Raw genomic sequence first — 16,572 nt, 5'->3', positions numbered from 1 at the left:
TCTACTGAAAGGTGGTATATTAAGTGCTATAATACTGTTATGATTTGGGGGGGCAGACTCCTCATAATCCTAAATTTAGTAATGGGGTAGAGTTTAGCCAATTTTGGGAGTATGAGGGGAAGATGCCAGGCCAGTGAAACATACAGGCTGAACCAGTTGTCTTGTTCATGAGACTGCTGAGAGTGATGCCATGGATATATAATCCTGCAAACATAGGTGCCAGCTCCCTGGGGCCCTGGGTGCCTGAGCACCCACAAAATCCCCATGAAGAGGCTGGGCACTCAGAAATTTCAACACCAGGGCCATGCACACTGCATGGCACCCACAGCCCCGGGCACGCACAGTCTCAGGGCCAACTGGCACTCCTGCCTGTAAATGTTAGTTTGGGATGCTAGTCATTCATTCAAAGTTTGACATTTTAAGAGAATAGCAAATTGCATAGAAATAATATTATGAATGCACACCTTCCTAGAAGAACTGGGCTCAAACTTATTTTGAAGTAGGAACACTCATGTTGGCCTTTCAGCAAGGGCCCTGGAATAGAAATGTTCCAACCAGAATTGTTTTGCCCTTTTACTCCCACCACCATTACCACAAATTGTGCAGTTTCCAAATCAAGGAGTAAAAATTGGCATGGTGCAGGGAAGATTGGTTCAGGAGGCAAAAACATAGCACTGCCAATGTTATTCAGACAAGTAGATAGTGCCAAACTCCTCCTTGGAAGTAAGCAATGTACAAGGCAAGGCATTCAAAACTTGACACAGAAAAGGAAGTACCTACAGTGCATGTATATTACTGCTACTCTGTGCACATACCACCTACCAATGGATTATCCACTTTGACAGTGCAGAATGAGGAGATAGAAAAGGTAGGCAGAAATGGCTAAGTTAGAAAGATGCTGAATGTGCCCATTCCTTAACCGAGAACACTAATCTCAACTTAGAGCAGGGAGTGGAAGGTCTCCAGTGGCTGTGTAGCCTCTTATTGTTGTCTCTCCTTCCTGGACTGGGGCCAGTAATGATTCCTAGTAATGTTTGATAGCTTTCTTATACTTATGTATGTTCAATACAATGGAAATACAAGTGTGTCAAGTTGTTTTCATAATTAAGCTCTCAGGATTTTCTTCTTTGAAAGTACAATACAATGGCTGTCCATGATATGCCGACATAATAGTCATATCCACCTAAGTCGTACACTGGGTAGACCCACTGAAATCAGTGGACTTGCAAGTCTACTGTGAGCATGACTTAGCTGGAAACATAGAACCTATTAAGCCGGACTCAACTAATGAGTACTGCCAACAAAAGTCCACACAAGGACTTCCAATCGTGCAATGGGATTTCTGCTTGGCAAGCTAAAATGCTTACACTGACGGAAATATTGCCATAGCCCTACATTCAATTCCACCCACTGTCTATAAACAGTTATTCATGCATTTCCAGTTTCTGTGTCTTCAGGAACTCGGAATTCAACACAGCACAACACCCTGCTTTATGCAGGTAGGCTGAAAAAAAACTTAGATGATGAAAGGATTGAGTTGACAAAGTCAGAGGAGATGCATTACAGCAGCCCTTGTTCTTCAGGCAATACAATATCTACTCATCTGTCTAATGAAAGGCAGAAGAGATCACGTTACAAGCAAATTGCCATTTAGTCAGGAAGTCTCAGAGATTTAGGTGACATGATGGCTGGTGTGGCTGAAATGTCAGATTGCTGCTCTTCTGAACTGAGAGAATCCTGTTACAGTGCTCTAGGTAGGAATCATTAAACAAAGCAGTTTGCTCTGTTGTACCTCTCAGCTTCCTCGCTCTCCCCCACACTATGTTTCCTTCCCACACTATTGAAATTACAACTGGGTTCAGTTACAGATACTGGGCTGCAAATATTTATGTAGCACTTCATCACTCTTTTGATCTTCTAAATTATGGCAAACAAAGCAATATTACTTGTTGCTATTTTCAAATCATGAAATCTAAGCAAACAGTGAGCTGTGAGAGCCTTCACCAGTAAACATTTTTTAGAATAGCAATTAGAAGTCATTGCACACAGGAAAATAGGAATTATTTGTGCATTTTGAGTTTGTTAGCTGCCTTGACTAGCACAATGATTTTGGTCAAAATTCATTACTGTAACATAATCCTAGTAATAAAAACATAATGTTTTATAGTTACCTCTACTGCTTCTGCTCCTTTTTTATCTCCCGATGATCCACTTGCATTTTTAGGCCCACGCTGTAGGAAACATAAAGACAAACTGTAAATTAAAGCAAACAAATGATACAGCCAAGATATTGGCCGTGACCCATGAAGTACAAACCTATTTCTCTCCACACCCACTAAAACTTTGGACTTCTATTTCTTGCAGAGAAATATCCCTTTCTATACCATGTGAATCCAAAGCCTATGATCACTATGTTTTGAACAAGTCAGGATCTGAAAATACAGTTTTTAATTTGTTTAAGATCCAAATTCACTAAAAATCCTGGTACTCCTAGTCTCCTAGGTGGGAAATAACAGGAAACTGTAGTTAGTTTTAAATTATTCAATCATGGTGTGCCAAAAAGGAAGGAGTGCAGGGATGGTGTGAAGGAGGAGGAGTTTGGATTTGATATCCCGCTTTATCACTACCCAAAGGAGTCTCAAAGTGGCTAACATTCTCCTTTCCCTTCCTCCCCCACAACAAACACTCTGTGAGGTGAGTGCGGCTGAGAGACTTCAAAGAAGTGTCTCCCAGCAGCTGTGTGTGGAGGAGCGGGGAAGCGAACCCGGTTCACCAGATTACGAGTCTACCACTCTTAACCACTACACCACACTGCACAAACCACTGGTCATGACCCCTAGAGGCTTACATCAGTGATGATGGGGAACTGTAGTTCTGCATGGCCAGTGGTCAGGAATGATGACAGTGTCTCCAAAAGTTGTTGAGCCACAACTCCCCATCATCCCTGATCACTGTCCATGCAGGTTGAGGCTGATGCAAGTTGAAGGCCCAACAACTTATGGAGAACCTCAGGGCTCCCCATTCATGACTTATATGGCATGGGACCAGGATACTTGAAAGGTCCTCTTAACCCATAGCTTGACAAGAAATGTCCTAACTAAGCAGGCACATCTACTGTGTGACCCAGAGGTGATGCACAGGGGAGGCACCGTGTGGCACTGCTGCTTGCTCACCTGGAGAGGGATGGGACAGGTGCAGTGGCAGCAAGATTAAAGAAGAGTTAAGTTGGTAGCAGCCCGGTGGTGTGTGCACACCAGCACGGCCTCTGCTGCCAACCTTGGATCTCCCTCCCCCCCCCCCCCAATTTTACCTCTTCTTCATCTCATCCCTACTGAACGAAAGGTGCTGGTGCTCTACCCCATTGCACATCCTTGGTGATGTAGCTTCATGTGAATAAGGAGGCTACCTGACAGCAAAAACAATCATAATAATCTACCATAATAAATCTACTATATCAGTCCAACAAACTGCAGTTCTACAAAAAATTGTACTGTACACTTTACACATGTACCATTTGCAATCTTGCAAATAAATTGCACTGTATTTGCCTGTAATTGTTCTGGTGCTGAGAATGATATAGGATACAGTGTATAAGATGCAGCATTTCTATAATACAAAACGTATAACCACAGAGGGCTTTATATTGTGTCACTTCAACAGTCCTGTGCATATAATGGAGACTTCAACCCACAGGAGATAGCATCTCCCCTTGCATGAATGCTTTTCCTGCGAAGCACACATTTCAGGAATTATGTGCTTAACTCTCTAATCAGCTAAACCAGCACCTAATGCTCTAATTAAAAGGAGGAAATAGCTTGCAGCATGTGTACGCCTCTATAACACACACTATTTTAGGTATTAATATTTCACAAGGTGTTTGCATTTGCTTTTGAACTAGCACTTTTAAAACTTTGTGAAATCATGCCATAAACATACTTGATCTTCTGCACGCACACAAACCCATCCAACCAAGAATTCCAGTTGGTATATCCAAGACCTATGCCATCCACTGATGCTGCATCTATATACCCCTACATCTTGTTTTATTGCATATATACCCAACAAGCACAATACGGTGTATATGATTCCCTACTGCTTTATCCTCACTACATCAGTGGAATATATTGCCTGACTTTGGGCAAGCTTGTCTAGTAAGCTTCATGGTTGATCCAGAATTTGAACCTTGGTCTTCCTTGTACTAGTCTTACAGTATAATCACAATGCTACATTGGCTCTTACGTGAGAAACATATTCACTTTCTCTTCCAGTGCACCATGCTTCCCTAGAGAGCTTTTCATTTAAGGAACTATTTTGTGAGGCTTGTTCACATATACACCACTTGATATGTTATCATTTGATGCCTCTAAATGAGACAACTGAACTATCTCCATTGGACAGTAATAAACTAAGAGTGAACCTTAGGTGATGGGTCTATTATTGGTGATGAGTCTGTGGTGGCTCATTCATAAATCCAAGTCATTGCATGATGCTACAGTCAATAAGTGCTGGAGATACATGTGTGAACTAGCCCTAAGTCAGTCATTCTACATCACTATGATCCAGCTATAAAAATTCTAAAGAGTCATAAATTGTCACAGATGTAACACAGCTTTCCCACCAATGTAAGTAAGATTTCTATCTAAAGAGCAGCATACAGCTATAGGAATGTGCTACATTCAGTCACAGAATTTTGAAACTTGAACCTGTATTTTCTTTGGGTGGAGAATCAATGCAAAGGCGGCAGCACAAATCCAAAGTCCAACATTTATCTGGCTATTGATGTTATTACTGTACCAAAAGTAGTACCTGATGTTTAACTAGAACCACACTTTCTTAACATACCCAAATAAATGGAGAGCTATTAACAACAGTCTAAGGAGTACAAGTAATTTCTTAGCTTGTAAAACCACAGCAAATCAAAAGAAAACTTTGAGAGGCTAAAGTTGGATAGCTTTTGAACACGACATTCCAGTGAACAGAGTTTTCAATTTTCTTCACAAGCATGAACAATAGCGTTCAATGAAGCAGACTGAAATGCCATAAAAGCATGTTCTTTCATGGCCACACCTGTCAGCTCTGACTCCTTGATCAGTCAAGGTAAGCCTCATAAACTGGGAGGCACAGACCTCCGTAAAGACAGAAGCTAAAATGTATTTGGAACATGTTCAAGATTTCTCTCATTGACTTCTATTATCTTTGGAGCAGACACATGAAGACTTCCCTGGTGATGGGATGTTAACAACAACAACAACAACAACAGATTTATAAATCACTTTCTATGAGGCATCGGGGGGGGGGATTACACATAAAACATTGACAATATAAAGCAACAAAAACAATAACTGCATATATAAAATAACTTTCCAGTCCAATACAGATGCCAAATGGGAAAACAAACTCAACTTTGAAGGTGTGTTGAAAGAGAAGTGTCCCACAGCAAGAGATGAAGGAAAGTTCAAATGTCAGTGGACACTGTACATAAAGTATTACCTCACCCACATAGCTGAACATCTTTATCAGAACTCGGATCCATGGACAGCCTTCTCATTCCACAAAATCTGTGTTTGCTTCTGATGACAGGAGCATCCCAAGTAGAGTTTCACTTACACGATGCTCCTGAGAGTGGAAGCAGGGGGCCTTCCTTCAGGCACTTGTACCCCCTAAAAATCTGCTCCAAAGAGTTGGGGGGCCCTCTGGAGCAGAATAAGCAGTGCTACTGGAGGGAATCAATGTCTCTCCCATACACTCCTGTAGATGGATTTGTTTCCTGTTCATAGAAGCCTAATTACAGAACATTGGCTTGGATCCTAACAAAATATTTTATTCTCTGTATTTACAGCCCCAGTAAATAAAAATAAAAATAATTTAAAAAATGGTGGTTAGATTGGAAAATTTGGAGGGAGGAATCAAAAGGGAGCTATTAAATAAATAAAAGCAGTATTGTTAAATGTGGAGCTATTACAACGTTGCTTGCAAACTAACAGAAGGCACAAAAATGCAATTTTGTATCATTTAGTGGACTACAAAGAAACATTGCTATTAGTATGGTGCATACCACAACTGTTCATGCCAGTCCTTCACTTTTTTCATGACTGAGTTCATCCTTTGTTGACTTGTATGTAGCAGTAATTTTCAGATACTGAGGCATTTGGTATAGCACACATTTGCCATTATGTAGCCATGCAATGTTTCTATTTGGCCAGAATATAACACACAGCAATGTATAAATACAAGATACAGTAATATGCAAGATACATACATACAATTGTAACTTGCACTTTGCACAAGAGGATGCCGGAAATGTTGCAACCACAAGAGAAAATCCCATCAGGTCACTCAAGGCACCTAGGCAGCCTTCCCTCTTCAAAACATGCAGAAAGACACACCTGCTATTTCAATGAAATTTGCATCCAGTTTCTGGAAGCAAATAAATAATTGTTATGCCGTGCTTCATCCGCTGTGCATGAGCACATATGTGCAATATCACATACTCCAGATTCTGAAAATTATCGCTGTGTATTAGCCCACAAATGGTATCAGTTTGAAGCTTTGCTGATAAAAGCACACAACTGGTTGGCTATCTGACTGCCCTGTTTATAAGAGAGATGAAGAATCTGTGGCCTTTCCAATATTGCTGACTTCCAGTTCCCATCATCCCCTACCGTTGGCTATGCTGGCTGTGACTGATGAGAGCTGAAGCCCAACAACTTCTGGAGAACCACAGATTCCTTTATATGCAGCGTGAGAGTTCGGGTGCTTCTGCCCTGGGAAAAGGGGTATCTTATCTTGTTCATTTTATCCCGTTTGCATTTAATAAGTCACTTAAAACCAATCAAAATGGCCCAGGTGTATATCTGTCACAACCCTTTTGGTATGTGTGGTTGTTTAACACACAAACCATATGAACAGCAGGGCCATCCCAAGGCTATGATGCTGCCCAATGAAAAAAGCATTGGTGTGTCTTCATTCAGTATAGAGGTGCCAACTGCACTTGCATGTGATTGGCAATGGGATAGCATACTCCACCATGCTAGAGGGCAACAAGTTGGTTGGGGAAAGGTGCAGGACAGCCATGTGACACATACAAACACAGCATCAGCCACATGAGAGAGCCACCCTACCCTACCTACCAGCAGGAATGGCCCTGTATTGGCCTACATTTAGTCCCTGCAATTAACATTATGCTGCTGAAGTAGATTTAGGCACAAGATCTTAATACAATCTTGAGCACCCATGATTACCTGACTTTGATGGCCTTGCCAGACACTTTAGTATTCATTTACCTGTGGATTGCTGGCACAATGTTTGGTTTTCAGTGGTAGCACTGGTAGCCAGTTAGGACTCAAGAGACCTTTGTTTTACATACTGTGATGCTAAACTTGCAAGTTATGTCATTTCTCATAACCGAGACACAAGTGAGATAAAGAGGTTGACTGGAGGTCTATGGCACAGTAGCAGGCCAGCCACATTGTGCCAAGCCTTGGAGATTTGTCTGTACACAAACGCATAATGTGTGGTTTTGAAAAGGACTGTGTATTCTTACTGTTTCATTTAAAGACATACTGATTGCAAAACTAGAAGCCCAAAGTTTATACCGCGTTCCTGGAAAAAATAATACTCCAGAACATGCAAGAAAAATGATTGTTTACTTCAGGTGTCTGCCTAGAGAATTTAGAGCTAACAAGAGGTGTTTGGTTCAACACATTTTATGCACAAAGACTCCCTGGGTGGTTCTTACCATCAACATGCCCGTAAGCACGATCTGTACAGTATATGACAATCCACAGCTGCTTCATTATGCTTCTACTTGAATTCCCAAGTCTAATTAAGAATACCGAATTCCCAAGTCTAATTAAGAATACCAACTACCTTTCATCTACACCTGCTAATAGAAGCTAATTGATTCAGATGTAAAGATAAAACAGGAACTGAGAAAGAAAATTAATATTAATTGAATTAAAAGTATGCATATCCTAATCAATTCCCTCTAGCAATGGGGGATCCTTTTTTCTATCCTCTTAGTACATTCCGAACTGAATGTGTGGGTCAGTCCTGCTATAAGCCATCGGTATTGCCAAGGAGGGGGGCAGCTGCCCCCACTAAATAAAAATCAATAAAAATACTTAACTGAGGTTTCCCTCCCCCTAACAAAAGCCTGCCCTCCCCAACAAAAATCCTGGCTACGCCCATGCTATAAGCCAGAGATTTCTTTCAAAGCTCCCTTCAGGTGGGAGGCTGTCCAATGCTGAGTTGCTGCCTGGTTTATGTTTCAAAGCATCAACTGGGCCAGATGTTAGCCAATCTGTTCTCTGCTTTCAAATGCATCCTTTCTCAGGAGGGAGGCTGGCCAACCTACCACCTGAGGAGAGATTTGAAAGTACAAACTGGGCTAGCAGATAGCTGGCCAATTCTGCATTTCCAAAGATGGAAACCGAAGTCCAGATAAAATTAAGCAATGGGCCAGATATAGCTTGTGGGTCATGGGAACCCTCCCAAAAACACTCTGTGGAAGTTAGTATTTGAATATTTTGCACGAATCGGATAAAGTTACTAAATCTGCAGTCCTATCCCAAATTATCTTAATCAGCAGGACTTGTAATCAAATCCTAAACATGTCTTCTCACAAGTAAGTCCTACAGAATTCATCGGGGCTTGCTCCCAGGTAAAGGAGGTTAGGGCTGCAGTCTTGATCCAGAAATGGGATTAAGCCCCAACTGAATTGAATAGGTCTTACTTCTGAGGGAGAACTGTGCTACAAATGCATCTGTGTTGAGTAATGCAGTCAATTGCTTTTATTTCTCAATTATGGCCCCAATGCTGGGCACATATTTTGTTCTCCAACCTAAGCAACCCCCACTGTAGCCTCTTACATGTGGCCGCAAGTCACCTGCAGCTGTGCACAACCAGTTACATGCAATACCTGTTTGTTTAGAATATTTATACCACCACATTTCCTTATATTGAGTTTAGTGGCCCTAGTGCATTTATATCAAGACATTGACATACTGTCAGTCAATTGGGATCCAGATAACTATCACTGTATGAATGTAGCTACCTGCTTCTGCCCACAGATCTCTCAGGGTGTATTATTCCACCACCACCCCTTTTCTGCAATTTTACAACTATCCACTAGAATTTTCAAGGTCAGCAAATTGAAGGGATGGCTGTTTTGGTTTCTTTTCTTTTTTAGTAATTGCAGGTTTACTTGAGATGATCTTGTGTGATGGGAACTGTCAAACTTCAAACAGTTGTGATTTATTTTAGGAGGTGCCCTCAAGCCAGAAATACCATTAAAAAGTAAAGCTCTTAAAGCCAGGAGCTTTTTTTTTTTTAAGTGAAATGCTAAACTCTTTTCCAATAATGCAGTAAAGGCTACTACTGTCATTTTAGCATCAGAAAAACGAACCTTTCCCAATTAAATTCCTTTTCCAATTAAAAACATTACTGAGGGTGGGGGAAGAAAACTGATTTTTTTAAGCAATCTATAAAACTTTGCAATAATACAGCCCAAAAGTTCCACTACAATTCTAACCATGTCTACTCAGAAGAACATCCAACTGAATTCAGTGGCATTTACACTCAGGTAAGTGGGCTTAGGACAGCATGCTTAGAAGACCTGTCATTAATTTTAATTAGCTGTGGGTTGTATGTCTAGTCTCCATAATAAGAAGGAATATTAAAGCCTGACTTGTCACAATATCAGCACACATCAAAAACCCCGAAACTACCAATAATTTCCTAAAAGATTCACATGCCATTCTCTCAAACCATCCAATGTCATGAGTGCCAACCGATCATTCTTGACAAGCATGAGGAAGTATTGTACTAAACAAATTGTCCATGGTCTACTTTATTACATTCCAGGCAAAAAAACCAAAACCAAAAACCATGCACAAAAGATTTATTCCCCAGGTCTTCCGAACCACTTCCACTTTCCCTCTGTAGTGACGCCCCAAAAGCTCCCCACGTTTTAAAGTGAAAAATGCTGCAATGGAATCCTGCGAGCTACTCTCCTCCGCATACCATAACTGGGTGAAGTTTCCTGTTCTGTGGGAAAACGCATACCTGGCGTAACCTGCGCATAGGTGTGCACTTAAGCTCTCCAGCTGAGCTTTCCCCTCCATTCACCCTTTATCTACACAATTGCCCATGATGACTGACACTCCCTGACAAGATCTATACACAGTCAGCAGCGTGAAGACCAAAAAGAAACAGCACAAAACCCACAGCAAACAATCAGAGTACATCCCTCTTATTTACCGTCGCATACCACCAGCTTGCAAAAGCCATCCTGGGTTCCTGCTTCCTCCTCTCCGATCGATCCCTCCAAACTTCAGCTTCAGTAGCAGCAACTGCGCGCTCACAAACTCAGCTACGAGTGGCTGGATTGCATTGCTTCCTCTACTAGGGCGGGGCAGGTTGGCGGAGGGGGAAAGGGGGCGTGGCCTGGCCCTTGTTGCCATCGGCCCCGCCCCTCCACAGGCGGTGAAGCCAGAAAGGGCGAGGCGGGGGTGGGGGTGTTTGTGCCTGTTGCGGCTGCTCCTTTGGGTTTGGCGGCAGTGGCACAAAGTTAACCCACAGCGGGCTTGGAGCGCATAAGTTCCGGGGGGAGAGGGAAGATCTGCGCTCGTGACGAGCAAGGGCGAGCTCTTTTTGCCTTCAGGGTACAGAACCTGTAGTGGGACCTCCCTGGTGCTGGCTGCGCTGCCTGAGCCCTGGGCTAAGTACAACCATACATCCCCCCCCCCAATAATAGATATTTATTCATATTTAAACACGAGAAAATGTAGCAACAGATGCCAAATAAAACGAAGCAGAAATACTGTACAGGGAGCCAAACAGACCAAATCACACCATACATTTGAAGCACACATCCCCAAACCAGTTCGTTAAAATGTAGTTTGTAGTTGTAAGCTACAGATCCCGAAATTTTGGGAGTGGGCACTTTCAATGTATGGTGTGAACTGTAAATGTTGAGTGTGGCCTGAGGTAGGATTTCATGCCCCCCCTGGCCTAATTCATAGTGGGCAGGCAGGTCCCAACGTTTCCTGTTCCTCTTCCCAAACCTGTTCCTCTTCCATTCTTTCAGGAGGAAGGAAATGGCTCTGTCCTTTTCTCCTACAACTACCAGGGAGAGCTTCACCTATTCTGTTTCCCAGTAGGATGGGATGATGTTGGCAGCACACAACTAAGGAAAGGCACTCTGCACATGGCCAGACGCATGAGTGTAGCCAGGGGAATGGGGAGGCATCTGCCCTCCCCCAAATCAATAATCAAATAAAAAATCAATAATAAAAATACTTAAAGAAAGATCGGTTCTGTCCCCTCTAACATAAATCCTGCCACCACCGCCCCCCAATAAATCCTTGCTAAGTCCATGGTCAGAGGTAAATGAAATGCTTTTTGTGTGTGGAGGGGGGTTTTTTATATCATTCAGGTCCTCTTTGAGGGGAAGGGGGCAGGTTACTTACTCTAGAATAGGTTGGGTTTAACCTCACTGCAACATTGTCCCCAAGTGCTTTATTCCACACACACACACACACACACACGGGGTAAGGGAGGAATTGCAACTACGGTAATAATATGGACAAAATGAAGGGGGCATTATGAGAAAGAGAAGGGTTGTTCACACCAGCTGGCAACTGCAGAACTCGGTAGCGGACTTGGTCACCGGGGAAAGTTGGCAGAGACAGGGAATGCTGAGGATTGGCTTTATTGCAGACAGGGAAGGGCTGGGACTGAGCTGTGGCTTTAGACACTGGTTTGCAAATTAAACACTGAACTGAGCTACGCCAGGCTGCCATCTGCTGTTCTACAGAAACACAAGCAGCTGCCTTGCTTATTTTTCTTAAAAAAAAAAAGTTATTTAACAGAATTTATGTACGACTTGATTGCAATAAAGCCACTAGGTGGTTTACAAGAAATAATAAAATGATAAATAAACACAGTTAAAAACCATTAGAACAGTTTTAAAATAATTAAAAATAAGGGTAAAAAAAAGACTGAAGAACATCAGCTTGTCTGAATAGGCTTGCCTTAACAATAATGTTCTAAGCAGGCTCTGACTCAGACCATTGGTCCATGCAGCTCAGCACTGTTGGCAGAACCTCTTCAGGATCTTAACCAATGCTACCTAGGGATGGAACCTGGAACCTTCTACATCAGGCATAGGCAAACTCAGCCCTCCAGATGTTTTGGGACTACAATTCCCATCACCCCTGACCACTGGTCCTGTTACCTAGGGATCATGGGAGTTGTAGTCCCAAAACATCTGGAGGGCCGAGTTGGCCTATGCCTGTTCTAGATGCAAAGCCAGATGTTCTACCCCTGAGCTACAGGCCTTCCTTGGTTAAAGGAGGAGAAGCTCTAAACTTTGTCTCCCTGGTTGTTTTGAAAGTGAAGAGTTATTGCCCAAGACATATCATTTCCCCTTATTTCTTCGAGAAAATGCCCTGGACAATCTCTTGCCGCAACTCCTTAGGTCTCAATTGGATTGCTGTCTCTCCCACTCTAGGGACTCCTCCAGATCACTTATTTATTGAACGTTCACCCTGATCTGCTTTCACAAACCTTTTGTGGCACTTGGACTATACCAGGTTTTTTACTGAGCATTCATTCTGATTTGTTTGTGCAGAGGTTTCATGACAATGAACATCAATCCTGATTTGCTTGTGGAGGATTTCTTCCTGTTAATCATTCCACACATTTCAGTTCAGTTCATTGTAGTACCCTATCAGTTTCCTAACCTCAGAAACTTCTTTTTTAATAGTAGTTTTGTTGCACTAGGACAATGGGGACATTCAATCTACTTTAATTGCCACAACTTAAATTTCACATTATGTCTGAATCTCTTGAATGTGCTTGAATGCAAAATACATACAGTCTGGAGGGATCCTAGAAAGCTGCTTACATCACCCATCATAGATTTGTAGAGTCGGGACCACAAGGATCATCTAGTCCAACTCCCTGCAATACAGGACTCTTTCACCCAACGTGGGATTCGAACCCACAACCCTGAGTTTTAAGAGTCTCACGCTCTACCAACTGAGCTTGTTTACAGCCAGCAACACATTTTCAGGGCCCATGTTTGGTCCTGGAATGCATGATGTGTTGATGACAAATGCCTCTGAGCACATACAGAGTGCCTCCCAATAGAGCAGCCAGAGGCAACCCGCTGTCAGTAGGCAAGACTTCCAAATCAGAAAGCAGGGCCTCGGGGCAAGCCTGACCCCTTCAGTTTACCAACTGCAGAGAAGAACCAGCACATCTTGTGCCATTTTCAAGACTAACATTTTGGTGTGGCATAAACTTTCAGGGACTGGAACCGAATTGTTCTTTCTTTCTTTCTTTCTTTCTTTCTTTCTTTAAAAATGGCACAATACAGCCATTGTCACCGCCTCAACAGAGTAACAAGGGCTACCCCCTCTGGAATTTGTCCAGAAATGGTTAGTCACCGAGCGAACCTCACACACCCAGAGCCTAAGGGAGCCGCCCTGAGCTTTAATCTCCACCCGCCATGATACGACGGGGAGGAAGACCGCTCGCTCGCTCCGCCAGTCTCCCTCCCCACAATCCCTCGCGGGGGACAACTCTGCTGAGCTCTGCCCGGACCTCTAGTCCTGAGTCGAGACGCGCAGATAAGACACGCGTTGCGTCTCTTCCCAGGGCCGGAGCGAGAATGTTAGCCGTCTGTTGGTGGGCGGCCCTCTCCGAAATACGCCCCACAAGGAAGGAGGGGAACTGTCACCTTCTCTCAGGACTGCCATGTTCCTGGGGGCGAGTGTGGGGCAGACTCCCTGGCCTACCCTCTCCCTCAGGGGCTGCGTCTGAAGGGGTAACGGGCCAGTTGCTCCAACCTTGCGCGCGCGTACCAAGCTCCCTCACTTGCGCCGCTGCCCTCGCCCCACCCAGCCCCACCCACTGTTCTCGCTTGTCTCCTCTCCTTCTGCCTCAGCCCCACAGGGCGCCGGGGGGCACATTCCTCAGCCCCCCAGCCCGCTTCTCTCCCTCAGCCTCTTGCCCCGCGGCAAAAAAACCACACCAATAAAAACAACCGCAGGGAACTTCGTCTGACAGACTCGCTCCCAGGCCGTCCGCTCGCTCGCCTTCCTCTCCGCCCGCGCCGCTACTTACGGATCTGCCTTCTTTGGCGGGAGTTTTCTTGCCTTTCTGCGGCTGGGACATGTTGACAGGCGGGTGGGTTTGTTTCCCCCCTCACGTCCTCTGTGGCGCGAGGACGAGGCAATAATAACTCCCGCCAGAGGGAAGGCGAGCGAAGCGGGCAGGGTCCGGGCGGCTATGAAGCAGCTTTTCCGACGGCCACCCCCCCGGTGGTGCCAAAAGCCAGGCACCGCTAGGTCCCTCCTCTTCCTGCAGCCGCCGCTTTAGCAACAAGCAACCGAGAAAAAGCTCTCGGCTTCGGTTGTTTGTGGAGAAGGGAGGGGAGCGAGGCTCAACAAAAGAGACTCGGTGGCGAGTTTGTTTTGTTTCGTTCGCTCGCTAAGACGTTCAGCTGAGACTCTTGACCCGGCTGGGCGAGGCTACATTTTTATCTTGTTTGAACTGAGCGCAGTTCTCTCAGGCAGACGGGGCGCTGAGCGAGGAAGAAGACGATCCCACTTTCTTGCTACTTTGGAGAGACTTTGTTTCTGGCAAGCAAAGACGAAGCCTCAGCCTCAAAACAGGAAAGTTCGAAGGTTGTCGAGGGCCTAGTTGCTGCTGATTTTACTACTGGATTGTTTAAGAGGGCATGTAAATGGTGGTGTATTAGCCAGAGCATTTGGGTACTCCCTAGTTTGTCCATTCTCCCCCCTTTTCTTCCTAACCGAACACTGCATGTAACACTAATGTCTCACAACAAACAAAATTGATCTGCAGAAAATGCAACTTGAAAAAACAGACAATGCATGTATTTTTCTAAACTAAGAAATCTTTAATAAAAACATTTTTTTGTAAGAGAAAAAAAAAAAAAAGAACAGGAAAGTTCCCTGGCCACTTCTTGAAAGGGGCAATGGTAACAAACTGCAAAGCAACTTTCAAAAAGCCCAGAAGATGGAAATCATAGGCCAAAACATCTGGGGGTTGAACTTCTAGCCCAGCCAGTCCTCCTCCTACATGATAAGACTTGGCTCAGTTCAAGCAAGATAAAAATGTGCCTCGCCCACCAGAAGCTTAATATTTTTCAGCAGAATAAAACCTACCAGATATGTTTGCACAAATAAAGGAAGCCACTGCTTCCTGAAGCTACACAAGTCTGGACCAGATCAGTGCCTGGATGGGGGAGTGCATACCCTCCAAAATTTCTCTGGTAAAAATAGGGATGTCCTATTTCATCATCATCATAATTTTATTATTTATACCCCACCAATCTGACTGGGATAACAACAACAACAACAACAACAACAGTAATAATAATTTATTTATACACCGCCATCTGGCTGGGTTTTCCCAGCCACTCTGGGCAGCTTCCAACAGAATATTAAAACACAATACAGTATCAAACATTAAAAACTTCCCTAAACAGGGCCGCCTTCAGATGTCTTTTAAAAATAAGATACCGGTAGTTGCTTATTGCCTTGACATCTGCTGGGAGGGCGTTCCCTCGGCCACTACCTAGAAGGCCCTCTTCCTGGTTCCCTGTAACCTCACTTCTCGCAATGAGGGAACCGCCAGAAGGCCCTCGGAGCTGGACCTCAGTGTCCGGGCTGAAGGATGGGGGTGGAGATGCTCCTTCAGGTATACAGGACCGAGGCCATTTAGGGCTTTAAAGGTCAGCACCAACACTTTGAATTGTGCTCAGAAATGTACTGGGAGCCAAAGCAGATCTCTCAGAACCAGTATTATATTGTCTCGGCAGCCGCTCCAAGTCACCAGTCTAGCTGCTGCATTCTGGATTAGTTGTAGTTTCCGGGTCACCTTCAAAGGTAGCCCCAAGTAGAGCGCATTGCAGTAGTCCAAGTGGGCGATAACTAGAGCATGCACCACTCTGGAAAAACAGTCTGTGGGCAGGTAGGGTCTCAGCCTGCATACCAGATGGAGCATACCCTGGGTAGCTTCCAACATATATAACAACATAATTAAACATTTATAAAACTTCCCTATGCAGGGCTGCACCTTCTGAAGGTTGCATAGTTACTTTTCTCCTTGGCTCGGGGGTTCACATAACTCCATACCGTCCAACATTTCTCTGATGCAAATAGGGACGTCCTAAGGAAAAGTGGGACATTCTGGGGTCAAATCAGAAACCAGGATGGCTTCTGTAAATTTGGGGCTATCCCTGGAAAATAGGGGCACTTGGAGGGTCTGGGAGTGAAGTTCTGGGAAAGTACCTTCAGTTTCTTTACACTTCCAACACTTATTATCAGGCAAATGATAAATTTTTGCTAGCTTGACCACAGTAAAGGAAGAATATAAGAAGAAAGGGCCAAAATCTTAGTGTACACGCCTGGAAATAAGCCCTGTTGAACTCAGTGGGACTTGCTCCTGAGTAGACATGTGTAGGATTGTGCTTTAAGTGCAATTTCAACCCAAATGTATGCTTGTTTAGAACATTTCAGTACTGTTGCCAAAATA

The 16,572-nt window shown here is 44.0% G+C and overlaps 1 protein-coding gene across 5 annotated transcripts in view; it reads right to left on the bottom strand.

The window, feature by feature from the left end:
- Positions 1 to 14,356, bottom strand: part of CAST (calpastatin) — a 59,202-nt gene extending 44,846 nt beyond the window's left edge. The window contains exons 1-2 of one of the 5 annotated variants that reach the window (XM_080972509.1): positions 14,134 to 14,356; positions 2,172 to 2,231 (exon numbers count right to left, since the gene is read on the bottom strand). In XM_080972509.1, the coding sequence (XP_080828635.1) occupies positions 2,172 to 2,231; positions 14,134 to 14,184 (111 nt within the window). In that variant the 5' untranslated portion in view covers positions 14,185 to 14,356. Of the gene's footprint in view, positions 1 to 2,171; positions 2,232 to 10,260; positions 10,411 to 14,133 lie in introns of those variants that run through there. The other 4 variants (XM_080972508.1, XM_080972507.1, XM_080972511.1 and 1 more) reach the window with 4 other exon arrangements.
- Between the last annotated feature and the right edge of the window lie 2,216 nt (positions 14,357 to 16,572).

This window comes from Podarcis pityusensis, assembly GCF_964106645.2.
Source record: "Podarcis pityusensis genome assembly, chromosome: 11".
NCBI classification, from domain to species: domain Eukaryota; kingdom Metazoa; phylum Chordata; class Lepidosauria; order Squamata; family Lacertidae; genus Podarcis; species Podarcis pityusensis.
Note: the sequence above shows the minus strand (reverse complement) of the source record. Positions and strands in the feature narration are given on the sequence as shown.